We start from the raw sequence: 16,376 nt of genomic DNA on the forward strand, positions 1-16,376 counted from the left end.
TTTTTTTTTTTGTAACTTTAGGACTACAAAATAAATGCCGAGAAGGCAAAGCACGAACTCGATGGATCTCAAAGGAAAGGACGTGCGATCAAAGTTCGTTTTGCTCCCAGTTCTACGACAGTTAAAGTTAAGAACCTCACGCCCTGGGTTTCCAATGAATTGTTGGAGAGAGCCTTCAGTGTTTTTGGCGATCTCGAGCGCGCTACTGTTATTGTCGATGAGCGGGGGAAATCAACAGGAGAGGGAATTGTTGAATATTGCAGAAAGCAGAGTGCCCAGCTTGCTCTCAGGAAATGCAATGATGGATGCTTCTTTTTGACTGCGTAAGTTTTCTAGGGTTTTAGAGAAAAATTACAGTTTTAATCATAAAAAACCCCAACGCCACGCTTGTTCGATCAATTTTTTAATCAGCAAGTGCCATAGAAATATACTTCGAGGGGAATAAAAAAAAATAAGTCCAGCTAGGAAGCATAGTGTGGCTTTTAATTTGTCCATTTATGTGCCGAAAGTGAAGGGCACACTTATAATTTGTTAAAACTTTTCGTTTAGAATTTTTATCAATTTGAAATTGTCTGATTCTTGAATAATGGAAAGCTAAAATTTAAATATAAATTTGATCTTTGCAGATCACTTCGCCCAGTCGTTGTTGAACCCTTTGAGCAACAAGATGACGTTGATGGCTACCCAGACAAAAATCTGCCGAGGAAGAATCCGGAATTCTACAAAGCGCGTGAAGCTGGTCCACGATTTGCTCAAATTGGCAGTTTTGAACACGAGTACGGAACGAGGTGGAAGCAGCTGCACGAACTTTACAAACAGAAGGAAGACGCTCTCAAGCGCGAAATGATAATGGAAGAGGAGAAACTTGAAGCACAAATGGAATTTGCGAGATACGAGCATGAGACTGAAATGTTGAGAGAACGTAAGTACTGTATTTTTAATTGTTATCCATATTTTAGGGTGGCAGTTGGACGAGACAGACGGGAAATTAACAGTATATTTTGAGCGGGAATTTAACGAACTTTTGGATGAAAAATTAATCCAATCACTTGAATTAAATATCACATGGTATAGGGCAAATTTAAAATAAGTCTGCCTTAAGGTAGTTGTGCCAAATTTTCGATATCTGAAATAAATAGTTTTTCTGTGTTATGTTATTTCAAATAACAAACCTTTTTTTTATGAAAAATATTAATATTCACACACCAAAATGTTATTTTAAACCAAGTTTTTTTGCAATTGAATTTTTTCTGACCTTCGCTGATTAATTTTTGTTTGGGAAACGTTCATCGACAACTCTAGTTTCGAATTTTCAAAATAAATACTGTTAAAATATAATTATTTGTTTAAAAAAAGTGATTTATATTGTTTTTTTTTGTTGTGAATTTTAACATTTTTCATAAAACAAAATAATATTTTTTATTTGCGATGACATAATTTTTAAAATAATTTTTTAGTTTCTTAAAATCATAGGAAGTATTTTAATTTATATGATATATATAATATTTTTTTAAAATAAAACCCCAACGCCACGCTTGTTTGATTTATATTCCTAATCAGCAAGTGCCATAGAAATATACTTATAGGGGAATAGAAAAATATGTCCAGCTAGGAAGCATGGTGAGGCTTTTACTTTGCCCATTTATGTGCCGAAAGTGAAGGATACAATTTATTTTTTGTTTAAACTTATGCATTATCTATTTATCCAATCTTTTTGGAGATATCACAAATTTCGTATCACACGCAATTTGAAATAGTCTGCATGAACTTGTGCTTTGTTCATATAATTTTTTAACTTGAGTTTTAAATAAAAAATAGTTTCAATTAATACAAAAAAGACGAATTTTCAACAAAGTACATGAATTTTGAATCAAATGCTTGAATTTTTTGAAACCGCAAATTTAACGTTTTAAATTTCAATTAAAAAATTATTGTTTGACCAAATGATGAATTTGAAACTAATATTAAGGAACAATCAATCGGAAGGAAACAAAAATTATTTTGCAAACAAATAATTGAAGTTACAAATAATAAAATGTTTAATTTAAAAAATTAATTTTCAGAAACAAAAGTACGAACTCATCAAAACAGTTAAGATTTTTATTATAGAGAATAATTTGAAATATAAATAATGAATCTTAAACTCATAAGTTAAAGTTAATAAAAGAGTAACTTTCAAGTACTTAATTTCAACAAAAAAAGAGGTAATTTGAAATCAAATATAGTTATATGTAACCCAAAAAAAGAGGAATTTTCGTTAAAAAGAACGAGTTTTTAGCAAAATAGTTTAATTCAGGTAATATAACACTGATTTTGCAAATGAAAAAAGATATAGTTTATATTTTAATTTTAAAAAACACAGGTACTTTAAAATATTTTCTGCATTTTCAACGATTTAGTTACACCCGTTACTTATACGAATGAAAAATCATTGTTATTCAGACTTACACAATTAAAAATTTAGAAGCCTTTAAAATGGGACATTTTTTACGGAAAAAACTTAATCGGATGTAAATATTAATTAAAAATTGAACAATAATTTGTTTTCGACTATCGATAAATGTTCAACCCAAAAAAGTGAATTTTTAACAAAGTACTATAACTTTTGAGTTAGACTATTATCTTAATTTTTTTAAATTATATTTTTATTAACTGGTTGAAAGTTAAATCCTTTTTTTTAAATTAGTTTTTGTTATTACAGGTTCATCATTTTTTAGTTAAAAATTCATACTCTTTTGAAGTTAAAATCTAACTACAATTTTTTTGTTAAATTATCTTTTCTTAATAAAAAATCGTTTTTTTGGTAAAGATTAATTTTCTTGTTAAAGATTCATTTTGTTGGTTTAAAATTCAAGTATTCCATTTGATGTTTTATCATTATAGTCAAATATTCATTGTTTTATACTTGAAATTTCATCTATTTGATTTAAACTCAACTATTTTTCTGAAAATTGTTTTTGTTCTTGATCGAAAATTATTATTTTTATTAAAATTTTTACTATTCGTATAAAATTTAAAAATTAATCTAGAAATTACTGTGTTCCACTTATATTGAAAATAAAACACTTTGCTGAATATTAAACTCTTTTAATAAAAATTCATCTTTTTGGTTTAAAATTGATGTATTGCAGCTAAAGATATATAATTTTAATTAAAAGTTCATCAATTTAGTTGAGTTTCCTTTTTTTTTCTGGTGGAAAATTAATCATTTGAACTAAAAGTTTAACTTTCGTTCTTTGTTAAAGACTGATCGTTTTATTTGAAATTCAACACTTGAAAAATTGAAAGTTTGGTATTTTAATGCTTGTAAAAAAATGTGTGAACCGAGAATTTGTTTCCTCTGTCAAGAGCGTCACCCTAAAAATTAAGAGTATTTTTTTTAAATTTATATTTAATTGAAATTATTATCTCAAATTGTAGAATTGAGAATCCGAGAGGCAGATCGTGACAGGCAAAAGCGAGAGTGGGAATTAAAAGAGCGCCAGGTTGAAGAAGTCCGCACGCGTGAAGAGGAATTACGAAGGCGTCAAACCGAGGAAATGACTGGTCGTATCAGGAGACAAGAGGAGGAACTTCACAGGAGACAACAAGAAAATAACTTGTTCATGCAGGTGAGTTATTATTCTGATTTTGGTCAGTGACTTTTTTTTAAATAACAAAATTAAATAATTTGATTGTTATTTTGTTAAAGGAGCAAGCTTTGAGGGGCGGTGGTGGCGGCGGCGGCGTTGGTGTCGTTGGTAAAAATTACGACTCGATGAGTAATAACGATCGAGACGGTTTCCACGCAGAGGGAGTTGGTAAGAATTTTATTAATTTCAATGTAAAATTTTTAATATTATTAACAAATGTAATATTGTTTAAACTTTCCTAATTATACTTAGCTTTTAAACTAATGAAACTATTTTGTTTTCAGGCGGAAACAACTTGCCAGTGGTAACGTATTTATTTTTATCCTTCACTATATTCCAAAAACTTTTGACTTTCAAAAGTATTTTCTTGTCTCACTCGCTTCATTTAAACAATTTATTATCGATTTCTTTCCGCGATCTCAATAATCTTCGGGGAGATGATTTTCGAAAAACAATTTTAAAAGTTTCGGTCTTCAAAAAAAAAAAAAAAAAAAAAAAAAACATGTTGAGTTTTTTTTCTCTTCAGAATTTCACTTAATTAAATCCACAGTTTTGGAGATAGGTTTCTTTAATATGAACAAATATTTGCTGGAGGGAAATTATGAATGAGGATTCAAAGTTGCGAGGACTTTAACTAGAGTAGAAAACAGTAATTCGTTGATGTGCTGGGAGGAATAAGATTCTTTATAAGCATGCACAATAGTATTTACAGAGATCTGATGTCTGCAATTTTTATTTTGATCAACTCGGAATTTTCGCGTTTGCAAAATAGCATTGAATTTAATCTGGAGAAAAGTTCTTTCATTCACACATGGAGGAGTCAATTTGTGCTCCTGAATTATTAGTCCCGGTATGTTAAAACCCCATTGCGTCGACTATTATTATTGACGCCAAACTCTGATTTATGATCAAGATTTTGAGTTATTAGATAACATATGACTGCAGAAAACGTTTTTAAACGTTACATCTTATTTTGGGAGGGAAAATGGGCTGTGATGATTTTCCTGCCAATATTTCGATTATTCTTTGAACGCTCAAGAGTGTTTCTGAATAATTTTCTTTGGCTTCCAAAATGATTTCTTCATTGATGCGAATTGTTGCATCTCTTGCAATCCTAATCGCGAAATTAGGAAAATATGTTTTTTGATACGCGACATGCGTATTTTTTTATACAAATATACAATAATTAGTTCAGTTTATAAATACTGCATTATATACGCATATATTAATTGCCGATTTGGTAATTTTTAAATGGGGCCTGGGTGGAGGGGGGATATTTTTCTTTGCCAAACACGCAATGATTGCGAATTTGAATTTTTAATATTTGAAACCGAATCTTTTTAATGTTTGGAAGCAAAGTGCCGTTATCTGTCTCAAATTTGAGTCAGTAGCGCACAATCGTGACTTGAATTTTATTCAATCGACATTCATTTTTCTCCAAATAAAATGGTGAAAATCTGGAAAATTTTTCTTTGGCCTACATTTATATTATAATTTTAATATCTCAGCTCTCGTGGCATGAATTTGACATGGGAGTTGAATTTTAGAGGGATGGGTTATATCCTTAATACAATTTTAGGTGATTAAATGTGACGTAGTTTAATGCTCTACGTTTAGGGAATTATTCTGACGTGGATGTGTTTTTTCCCCCACGGATTATTATACGCCAGGTTTTTAGCTGACACATTAAATATTGATTAAACACTTACTACTTACATTACTATGAGAAAATCTACTACTTTCTAAAATTGAAGGACCTTTTTGACTTTTCCATGTGCTTTTGCAGACAGATGACTCTGATTTTATGTATTCTCTAGTATTTTCTACAATTAGGATGTGTAATTCAATTATATTTTAACTATGAACATAAGGCTATGGAACTGATATTTCAGTTTTAGAATATTTTGAAAAAAGTACGGTTAAATATGTACATATAGTTTTAAATGTTAATATAGATGTGGTTCCGTAGCTTTTTGACAGACCAAGTAATGCCCAAATGTCATAATTTTGAATGCAAAAAATCACACCGTTGACAAAATTAAGCAATCTTGCATTTGAAAATGCATCTTCAGGTTAAATTAACATTCGCGAAGAAAGAAAATGACAAAACGAATTGCTATTTTTAAGGCGAAACCTGGATGAAAAGGGTTTATTTTAAGATTTCTATATCATTAAGAAGGAAGGAATGACTTCGATAATTTCCCTATTTCTGTGTGATGAAATTGAAGCTCTTCACCTGAATTTTCGAAAAATGTGATTAATACTAAAGTGATAAAGAATCTTAATTAACAATGAAAATAAAGGAATTATCGAATAAAACTTGAATTGTTTGCAGATTTGTGATGAACATTGTCTACTTGCTGCTTTTGAAATATTGAATTATTATTTTCATTGTCGATTAAGAAATAAAATATTAACAACTCTTTAATACTCGAAAATATTTAGCAGATAATACATTTTTTTATCTGAAAATTAATTCTGGATTTGGAAATCTTGGGTTTGGGGTAGTTATTTAAAAATATTACCAGAATGGTTTCTATCAAGCATTACAATCCATGCAACTATTTAATTCCATCGCAATATAAATTATTGGATATACGCACGCGATTATTAAATCAATTGAAATTGACTCGCTGCGAAACTTGAGTCGAAAATTTAAGATTATTTTTATATTTCTAAGTATTAAATACTTATTAGCGAAGTACATATAAAATACTTCCTAATAGAAATTAATGGGGAAATTTTTTCTCACGTGCAGGAGAAACGTGTGATGAAAGGGAATTTTCCTATGATCGACAATAAGAACGGAATGATACAGAAATATAATTAACAGTATTAATTACATTACTTAATATATATTTTCTAACCAATTTAACCAACCAAATGGATGGTTGCAGAATACAGAAAACTGCTTCGAAATTGTTTTGCACCATCGCAAACAATTATATGGGGTGAAGGGGGGGGGGGGATTATTGTCGAATATTCTCAGAAAGTGTATTCTGGATTTCTTCAGAATTCTGCAAACGTTTGGAATTTGCAATTAATTTGAAATCCTTAAATAAATATTGCACAATCGACCAGAACGATTATAAAATTACATTAGTCACACCTCTAAAATTTTTGTGGCATTGCCGCAAAAAAGATCCGCCCAGAATTATTTTCTTAACACTACTACGAACCCGTGAACTATACACATTAACTTAATTTTAAGTTGTATCACAGAAATCTTAAACTTGTATGAAGTGCCTACTTGCGCCGTTGTTTATTCAGCTGATTTTAAATTTGACGAAAGCAGAGAGACATGAGACGATGGAAATTATAAACGAGTTTAAGAAGTAAATGTTTGTATAGAAATTTTCTTTCGCTGGAGGAATAATTAAAGTGTTTTTTTCTTTTCTTTTGCTGAATCTGCAAATATTTTGTTTTTGTGTAATCTGCAAATATTTGGTTTCATTTTTCTCTGCTCATACCAAGATTAACAAACTGAACTTGCATTGGGCATTTACTTGGTCTTGTATATATTCCACGATATTTAATTAATCGCACGATTTGAAAAAAGAAAATTAAAAAAAAAAAATTAGTCGAATCTGACTACGCATATACCAGCTCTGATCGTGCAAAACTCGATGAAGCCTTTTATTCTGTGCAAAGTCTAACAATGTATTTTTTTCCCCTTTCTTTTCTATGTGATTTGACGAAAATTGACGATGACCTGCTGCTGTCTATCATGGATGCTCACGCCCCGAATCATGAATTCTATTATTCATGGGTATAATGAATGATAAAATGGTGTTGCGATTAACGCAATTGTTTTGTAATAATTAACACGCATTACGCAATTATCTCGTCCCTTGGCTTAAAATGTCGACCCAAAAAAAAATTCGTCTTCGACCATCAGGATCCGAAGTCCTTTATGGATCAGTATAACAGTATGGAGCGTGGTCCACGCGGCGGGGGTTACGACGATCGCGGACAAATAATGGACTTGATGGATATGAGGGTTGAAATGGGAGCAGGAGGAGGTGGAGTTGGAGGAGGAGGAGGAATTGGTGGTGTTGTTGGCGGTGGAGTCGGCGCCGTTGGTGGCCGCGGTGGCGGGGGTGGTGGTGGCGCTGGCGGCCGTTGGCAGGGGGGTGGCAATGATCGTGGTCGTCAGGACGATTTCCCGAACAAAAGAAGACGTTATTAGAATTAAGATTTGAAAATAAGTCGTCATGAATTCACCAACAGGACAAGAGGAGGAGGGGAACAGATATTAATTCGTATTCGTACGTTGCATTTTTTTCTGATTCCCATTTTCTTCTTCTTTTTTTTCTTTTTCCATGAAGTTGGGAGAAAAAAAAATTGTCCGAATTTTGGGAGGGAGATTCTTGAGATGAATCTTAAAACGCGTGTGAAAATTTGAATGAACAAATGGTACTTAGAGACTTGGGGATATCTTAAGATTTTAAAGATAATGAGCTCCCAAGAAGCTTAGCATTTTACACTATTCACGTCTTTAAGCGCCAAAACGTCACAATAATTAAGAATGGTAGAATCTGAAAAAATCAGATTTCATGGCATATTTTAGATTCTTCACTTCCAGTAGATATTTAAATGTAGATTATTATCTCTTTTTTCCTAGTGAAAATCGGGGTAGATTTATTACTATTTAAATTGTTATTATTTTTAATCGAGTTTTTTTTTATCGGGAAGAGAGCGACTGGAATCTGATTTTTATATGAGCCTCATTATTTTTTTGTCATATTGACTTTAATGATATTATTCTGCGACTAATTGCTTTTTTCAATCCATTTGATTAATGATTTAGATACACACTTAGCGCTTTGAAAATATGATCTGGTGAAAGAACTGAGTTTGAATTGACAAATTTGAAAGTTTTAGGATTATTCGTCGATATTATAATTTGTGCATTGTACACCGAAATTGATAAAAACTTCGGTTTTATGGTGGGGAAATAAAAAAAAACCACTTTAATAATTAGGATAAATACGTATATTGCAGCAGTATTGATAATGCTTCTGACTTTGTGTGACAAAATAGTTAATATCCTTTTATCAATAAAGACATTAGATGCACAGTATTTGGAGCTATTTTTCTTGAATCACACTACTTTTTAATTCTTGATTAGTTGAAAGCAACTGATTAAGGATTAGATTGAAACGTGTTTGGGAAGAATCTTAGTTCAGATTTTGAAGTTTTAAATTGCGTCCCGGATCTGAACTAACATTTTTTCTGAAAATGGTGTCTTTTATTATCTTTTTTTAAAAACTTTTTTGTAATAATATTGGGAAAAATGTTGACTCGGAAGAAGGCTTGCATTGAAAAGTAATTGAAAATGTGTACCTAGTGACGACAGTATTTTTCTGAATATTTTTGGATACCCCGAAGCAATCATAAAATAGGGAGACAAAAAATTGCTGTTTTTCGAATAATAAAAAAAGGATTTTAAAAGCATGTGAGGAGTGCGTTAAACAAAAATTGAGATTATGTTTGGTGGTTCCGATTGACTTCGAAAATTGTTTTCGTAGCCTAATTGGGGATTCAAAACAGGGCAGAAATGTGGTCCCTGGGAATTGGAATTTTCTATACGTTTGAATGCAATTCTTCCTGCGGGTAAATCTTTGAGAACTCGACAATTTTTGAATGACTGCCTGAAAAGGGCCCAGTTGTCGAATTTCAATTTTTTTCAACTGTTTTGTTGAGAAAGAAAGAAAAGTTTCAATGGGGATTTTTTAAAAAACTAAACCAGACTACTACTGAGCTCTTTTCAAGCTGAAATTTTAACACGGGGTGTCTACCCTACCTGGAAGTGTCCGGGAATGTTTATTTTGCGAAATTAAATTGAATACCAATGATTCTCCACTTAAGAAAGTAGCTGGATGTTACAAGCCTAATACGAAACATTCTTTTTTTGGTTTAAACGGAGTTTTAATATTCTAGCTTTGGTTGATGATTAATATTTTTATTTGAAAATTCAAGTAGCTGGTAGAAAATTAATCTTTTTTCTTTATAAAACTCTTTCGCTGAAAGTTAATTTTTTGTTTGCAAATTTAAAATTTATCTCTTGTTAAACATTGTTTTTCTTGACAAAAAAAGTCGACTTTTTGGCTAAAAATTAAAACTCAATATTTTGATTGAAAATGCAATTCTTCGGCCTAACATTAATTTTTGTAATGAAAATGTAACTTCAGTTTGTGATGAACAATTTACCTTTTTTTAGTTGAAAATTCATCTTTTTGGTGTACAAATTAATTTATTACCGTTGAAGATTCATCATTTAAGTTGAAAATTCATCACTTTGGTTCAAACTTTGTTGTTTTTTTTTTTTTTGTGGAAAATTATTTTTTTTTAACAGGTTTTGTCTGGTTTAAAATTCAAGTATTTTGTTAAAAATTGTATTTTTTTAAAATTTAACTATTTAGTTGAGAATTCACGCATTTTCTTAAAAAACCGTTTTTCTCGAGAAAAAAAATCTTTTTGATTAAACAATGCGAAATATTTAAATGAGCCCGTACTATGAAAAAGTGTGCTTAAAAAAATTTTAAATACTTAAATAACCTGGAATTGTCAGGGATTTTTTTTCCAGGATTTGAGTAGACACCCTTTTACCCTAGAAACAAGTCCAGTACAGATTTAAATTTAATAATTTTCACGAAAAATTAAAAAGAATTTTAAAATTGTTTTAAAAGATAAAAGTAATATGTACTTTAATTTATTCAAAATTTTCTGTACTTGGCTTTGTGAGTGTAATTGACTTTCATTTTTAAGCTAATTATCCTTCGTTCCATTATATTTAAAATTTAATTCAAGAAAACTGTAAAATTACATTGTGATTTCTATTTTTTGTTTGCAAAAATATGTAATTTATTCTGGAAGTTGCACTGGGGGAATCATTTAAAATTGATCTTCTAACATAGGTGTATCAAAATTAATTTTGAAAGGGTGATTAAAAACTAACTTAAGTAAAAAAATTTTTTAGCGAAGTAGTTATTTGGCATAATTATTATTTCACAGTATTCCTAAATGATTGTTTCTTCTTTTTATTATTTTTATATTCTTAAATGTTCTTAATTGTTTCTAATATTTCCGAAATTTATATAAACTTCGCAATCTATATAAATAAAAATAAATCATTTTTGTTTGGCTGAAATTGTCAGTTTTTACATAAGAATCACTGAAGAGTGGTTTCGATTTTATTTTTTCGTAGGTTTTTTTCGTTGGAACCTAATTGAAATTGATTAATTGAAAATGATTAAACTGATTTTTGATAAATCGAGAGTTTTGCAATTAAAGATAATCAAAAAAGTAGAATTAGGATCCAACTTGTCGAAGAACTTTGTATGCGACATCGTCAGCAGCCTTCTATTATTGATTAGAAATATTAGACCCTTTTGTACTGAACTTTATTGATCGAGATTGATTATTGGAGGAGACATCAATGACGAGATAGAGTATCTAATTTCAAACTCCTAGACAATGAGTCACAATCCTGAGGTGAGTAATCTTTGTGAAAATTTTAATAAACGTACTGATTACGTATGATGTATATTTGGGGTGGGGTTTGTTGATGTATTTTTTGGCATGCATTGAAAAATTGACTTTCGTTATTAAACACAGGAGTACTTAAAAATTGTATTTCGTATTTGCCCTTGGGCGATTGAAACTCGATTGATTGATTGATTGATTATATTTGACTTCGTCTTCTTGGGAAGAGAGGTAACTGATTTTGAAAGAAATTAAATCAGGAATTCTTCTCATCATATTTCATCTGGGAAAGAGGATTTTATTCTGCATTTCATTCATGAAAATTGAAACTACCGTTAAAGGTTACGACATTAATTACATTATATTACAACTACAGGAGGAATTAATTAAACAGCCCAGAATTTAATATATTTGCCTAAGACAACCAATTTTGATTGAACAACTGTTTTAAAAAGGTTGTCTAGGTTTGATTCTCTGTTTCTGGGCTGCAATTAGTAATTTGTTACTGGATAAAAATGGAAATTGAATTAAATTACGCGAAGGATTTATTTGTTTAGCTATATTATGCTCAGATTTAAGTTAACATATTTTAAAGAAATGATATCTTAGTTGACTTTAGGTGTTTATATTCGAATTCTAAGGTATTATAAAATATAATTATTTAATTAGATATTTTCAAACGTTTTCATGATGTTTGAAAACTAGAGAAATGGAAAATTTATTACTTTTAAAAGGAAAGAGGATGGCCGCTGAACCGGGAAATGACCGAGAATTTTTTGAGGCAGGGAAAAACCGTAAAATGACAGTGCCATTTTTTTTACTGAGAATTTTACAAATTTGCAGAAGAAAAATCTGTCCACGTTCAATATCAAAAGTTTTGAAATAATTCGTGGAATTCTTGTTTTTCAATTGTGCTATTTTTTGGCTTACAATGCTTTATAATAACTTTTAAACGCTTTCTCAAATACTTGAACAAATAAAAAATAAAAGCCTTTAATGTTGGACATTTTGAATAAAAAACATTTGTATTTGTTAAGTAAATACATTTTTTTAATTTATCTGTACTTTAAGTAATAGAAAGTTAACAAAAACGATTTTAAATATTTTCATATTGAAAAATTTTAGTACCTTTCAATTTTAGATGCGTAAATTATTGAGCATTTGAATACAACATTTTTAAATTAAAAACTTTTGAATGTCAATTTTAAAAGTTTGTAATTTAACAGCTTTCACTTGCAGCTCAGTTTTTATTACATCCAGTGGAAAATTGCTTAGCTTTAGTGTTCCATTTTTTATGTTCATTAACCGTGAAAAATGTTTGCAAACCGGGAAATGACCGGGAATTTATTTCGTCGATTAAAACGGCCACCCTGTATTTCTAAATTTTATATTTTCATCGTGTGCAAAAGTTTGCAATTCTATCGAGCGTGTCCACCTTATATAATTTTATATCTGCCCTTTATATATATATAATTTTTTGTTTTTAATGAAATAAAATTAAAATTCGCGCAGTTCCTTTCGGCAAGGAAATTTACAATGGATAAAAATCTCAATTCTTGAATATTAACACCGGGAATTTGAATGAACAAAGTTTCGATACGCGAATTTTCAACTCAGAAAAAAAGAAATTAGAATGAATAAATTGATTCTTCAGAATGAATTTAGAATTAAACCTCAATGCAAATTTTTAAAGTGGAATTTATGCGAGTTTACAAAAAAAGAAGTACAGAGATGTAAATGAATTTAATTACACAAAAGACCCAATTGACTGTTACTGATTATCCTTTTACTTTTTAGGGCAATCATATAAATCTTGAGAATTCAAAATATACAATTGGACGATCCTCTTTGGCAATAACTTTCAACTATCGTTGAAAGTTGAAATTCACCGCAGATGAACATCTAATGGAATTGAATTAATTTGTCTTTTGGACTACTTGAGAAAAAAAAATGGTTGGAGGCGCCTGATTTTCAGTCTACACGAAACCCTGGAATTGTTTCTGTGAGTTTAATTTCTAATATTAATAATTTCATCTTATTTGTATTTAATTTTTAAGTAGAGAATGATGATTTACTGTACCACCAAGATCTATGATTGCCGTGATTATTTGACTAGTATTTGCTAATCTGACAATTTTAGATTCAAATACTAATATTAATAAATAATCTATGATTAAGTGAATAAAACGAATTTTGTTGAATTTTCAGATACTCGGGGACAATTCGTTGGGTGAATATCACATTGGGCGGGATTGGAGTTTCAAGTTTCACTTGTTGATCTGTAGGTGCGTACAATTTTTTTATTATAAATTATTTATTTTAATATGCAATAACAGACTTTACGCCCTTTCTCTATTTTCCCAAATTTTTAGTTCTCTTTTAATTTTGCCGAGTTCAAAATATATTTGAAAGTATTAAAAGTAAGATTAAAAATTCGACAATTTGATTGAAAATTTAATTACATGGTTAAAAATTTAAGTTCTTGGTTGAATATACATTTTTTTTAACTTAAAATTTAATTATTGTTTTCGTTGACATTTTATATTTTTTAGTGAAAATCAATTCTTCGTTAAAAAATTCAAATTAAATTTATCTTTTTGGTTTCAAAGTAAACTATTCCAGTTAAATATTTATTATTTTTTTAGAAATTCATCACTTTGTTTGAAAATGTAACCATTTTTTTTTTTATATTTTTTGTGTATGAAAAGTTGTTTTTTTTCAGGAAAGTAATTTTTTAACTGAAAATGTAACTTTAAATTAAACATGTCATAATTTTAGTTGAAAATTCTACTATTTGGTTGAAAATTTAATTATATTGTTGAAAATTCAACTGTTTGGTTCAAAAGTCTATGTTTTGTGGTCAAAAATTGAACTTCTTGTTAAATTAATTTTATTGACTGAAGATTGAACCATTTTGTTAAACTATCTTTTCTTTTTGGTGAAAATTAATTTTTTTAACCGAAATCTATTTTTAGTTAAAAATCAGTAGTTTTAGTTTAAAACTAGGCGCTCAAACTTGCGAGCCGCGCGCTTAGCGCGCGATGTGAATGTGCCTGCAAAGCGGGCAGATTTTTCTTAATTCGGCTATTAGGTTAAAAATACATTTTTTAATCAAGAAAAACTTTCCATAAGTAATGATATTCAATTTTTAGTTATTTTTTATTTTGCTAAGAAAAAAATATATTTGAGTCCATTTTGTTCGGATTCAACTAGTTGATTGAAAGTTGAACTATTTTGTAACATTTATTTTATTGGGTGAATATCATACATTTTGTTAAAAATTATTTTTTGTTTAAATCACTGGTTTTAACTGCAAATTACCTATTTTTTCCATTTTTTAATCATTTTTTAAAGAATTCCTCTTTTTTATTGAAAATATTACTTATTTTTGTTAAAAATCAATTTTTTTAGTTGATCATGTAACCACTTTCTTCGACTTTTTTCTGAAACTATATTTTTCGAAGCAAAAATTTAATTATTTCATTTTTTATTGAAAATGTACTTTTTTTAAAATCATAATATTCTAGTTAAAAATTGCATATAAGAATCGACTATTCGGTTGTAAGTGCAATTGTTTGGTCGATAATTATTTTTGTTGAAAATTCATCTTTTCGTTTAAAAATTTATCTTTTGTTTTTAGATTTTTTTTAGAATATATTTGAAAATATGAAATACAACCCTATTCATATTTTTTTAATTCAAAATTCTACTATTTTGTTCGAAATTAAAATATTTTGTCAAGTCAATGATTTTAACCGAATTTTTCGTTCAGAATTTTTCTTTTTATTAAAAATAATACTAGTTTTTTTTAGTTGCAAATTCAACCGTTTTCTAATCATATTTTTCTTTGCTGATAGTGTTATTAATTCATTGTTGTATAAAAATAGATTTTCTTTATTGAAATTTAATATTTTTCCGATGGACAATCATTTTTTTGAAAAGTAATATTTTTTTGTTGTTGAAAATTTAACTTTTGTTTTAACGTTTCTCTCTTAAAATATAAATTACAGCTTTTTGGTAGTACCGTAAGAAAAAGTGGTGGTTTTTTACTTAATTTTTTTCTTTAAAAGAATGTATTCCCCTATTTTTGGGAAAAACCGATTTATCCTTTTTAAAGAGCATTTTGGGTTGTAAAGTCTGGAATAATTTTAACACTTTCATGATGATACTTGCATACCACCAAGATCTATGAATGCCATGATTTTACTGTATTTGCTATCTGACATCAATAAATATTTGTATATAATTTAGTTTTTTCTACATATTTATTTTAAATCATTTGTTTTTATTTTTCAGATTTGCGTTTTTAAAAGAAGCCTTTGAGGTTGAGAATCATGAGAAATAATATGTTGCTGAAAAAATCCCCGTTTTCACATGTAAGATACATTTATTTATTATTTCACTAAGATTATTTTTAACAAGTTTCCCTTTTTATTTATACGATGATGACTAACATTTTTCAATCCTAATCTTGATTGACTAAATTTATCCTAACGTGTACTGATAATTTACTGATCTAAAAATTATTGCCCAGATAAATATGGAATTTTCAATATAAATTTATTTTTTCTATTACAGTTTCGAATAACTACTACTGATGACTTCAGCCAAAAACTAAAAAGGAAATGGATGCTTGACTATAAAAGGTATTTTATTCGTTAAGAATTATGTTATTTTTTTTATGAAAGAATGTTGAGTCTTTCAAAACAAAATTTAGGTACCACTAGAGAAATAAAATGATGAAACTATCTTTCGGGTCTGATAATATTGATGTCACCCAATTCCAACGTATTATTCTGAAGTTTATTTAACTAATAAAGTAATTATTTATATTTAATAAGATATTTTAATGTATTTTTTTTTCACAGATGGAATATATATTCGAAATCCTGGAAAAATTCGAAAACGATTAAAATATTAAAAAGGTAATATATCTTGTATATTAATCAGAATTCTTTCCAAATAAAAAAAAATTCTTTTAAAAGTTTAAATGATGATAACTATCTTTCGGGTCTGATAATATTGATGTTACCCAATTCCAACGTGTTATACTGAAGTTTACAAAATTAGAAAATAATTATTGCACTCTATTATGAAAAATGAATTAATTTTTAATTTTTTTATTTTAGAAGGCGAGTATTTATACCTGTGATTGATCTTCAAGGACGAATAACGAAAGGTGATTTGAATTCTTTCTACAAAGTGTTTTACTTTTGGAAGAAGTAAATTTGTTCATGGTGTTGATTCTGATGCATT

At 28.8% G+C, this 16,376-nt stretch overlaps 1 protein-coding gene across 1 annotated transcript in view; it reads left to right on the plus strand.

The window, feature by feature from the left end:
- Positions 1 to 8,715, plus strand: part of LOC117168739 (hrp65 protein-like) — a 15,145-nt gene extending 6,430 nt beyond the window's left edge. The window contains exons 5-10 of the mRNA XM_033354473.1: positions 22 to 323; positions 627 to 922; positions 3,421 to 3,611; positions 3,692 to 3,800; positions 3,917 to 3,936; positions 7,531 to 8,715. Of these exons, the coding sequence (XP_033210364.1) occupies positions 22 to 323; positions 627 to 922; positions 3,421 to 3,611; positions 3,692 to 3,800; positions 3,917 to 3,936; positions 7,531 to 7,821 (1,209 nt within the window). The 3' untranslated portion in view covers positions 7,822 to 8,715. The remainder of the gene's footprint in view (positions 1 to 21; positions 324 to 626; positions 923 to 3,420; positions 3,612 to 3,691; positions 3,801 to 3,916; positions 3,937 to 7,530) is intronic.
- The last annotated feature ends 7,661 nt before the right edge of the window (positions 8,716 to 16,376 follow it).

Source organism: Belonocnema kinseyi, chromosome 3 (genome assembly GCF_010883055.1).
Source record: "Belonocnema kinseyi isolate 2016_QV_RU_SX_M_011 chromosome 3, B_treatae_v1, whole genome shotgun sequence".
In the NCBI taxonomy this organism is placed as follows: domain Eukaryota; kingdom Metazoa; phylum Arthropoda; class Insecta; order Hymenoptera; family Cynipidae; genus Belonocnema; species Belonocnema kinseyi.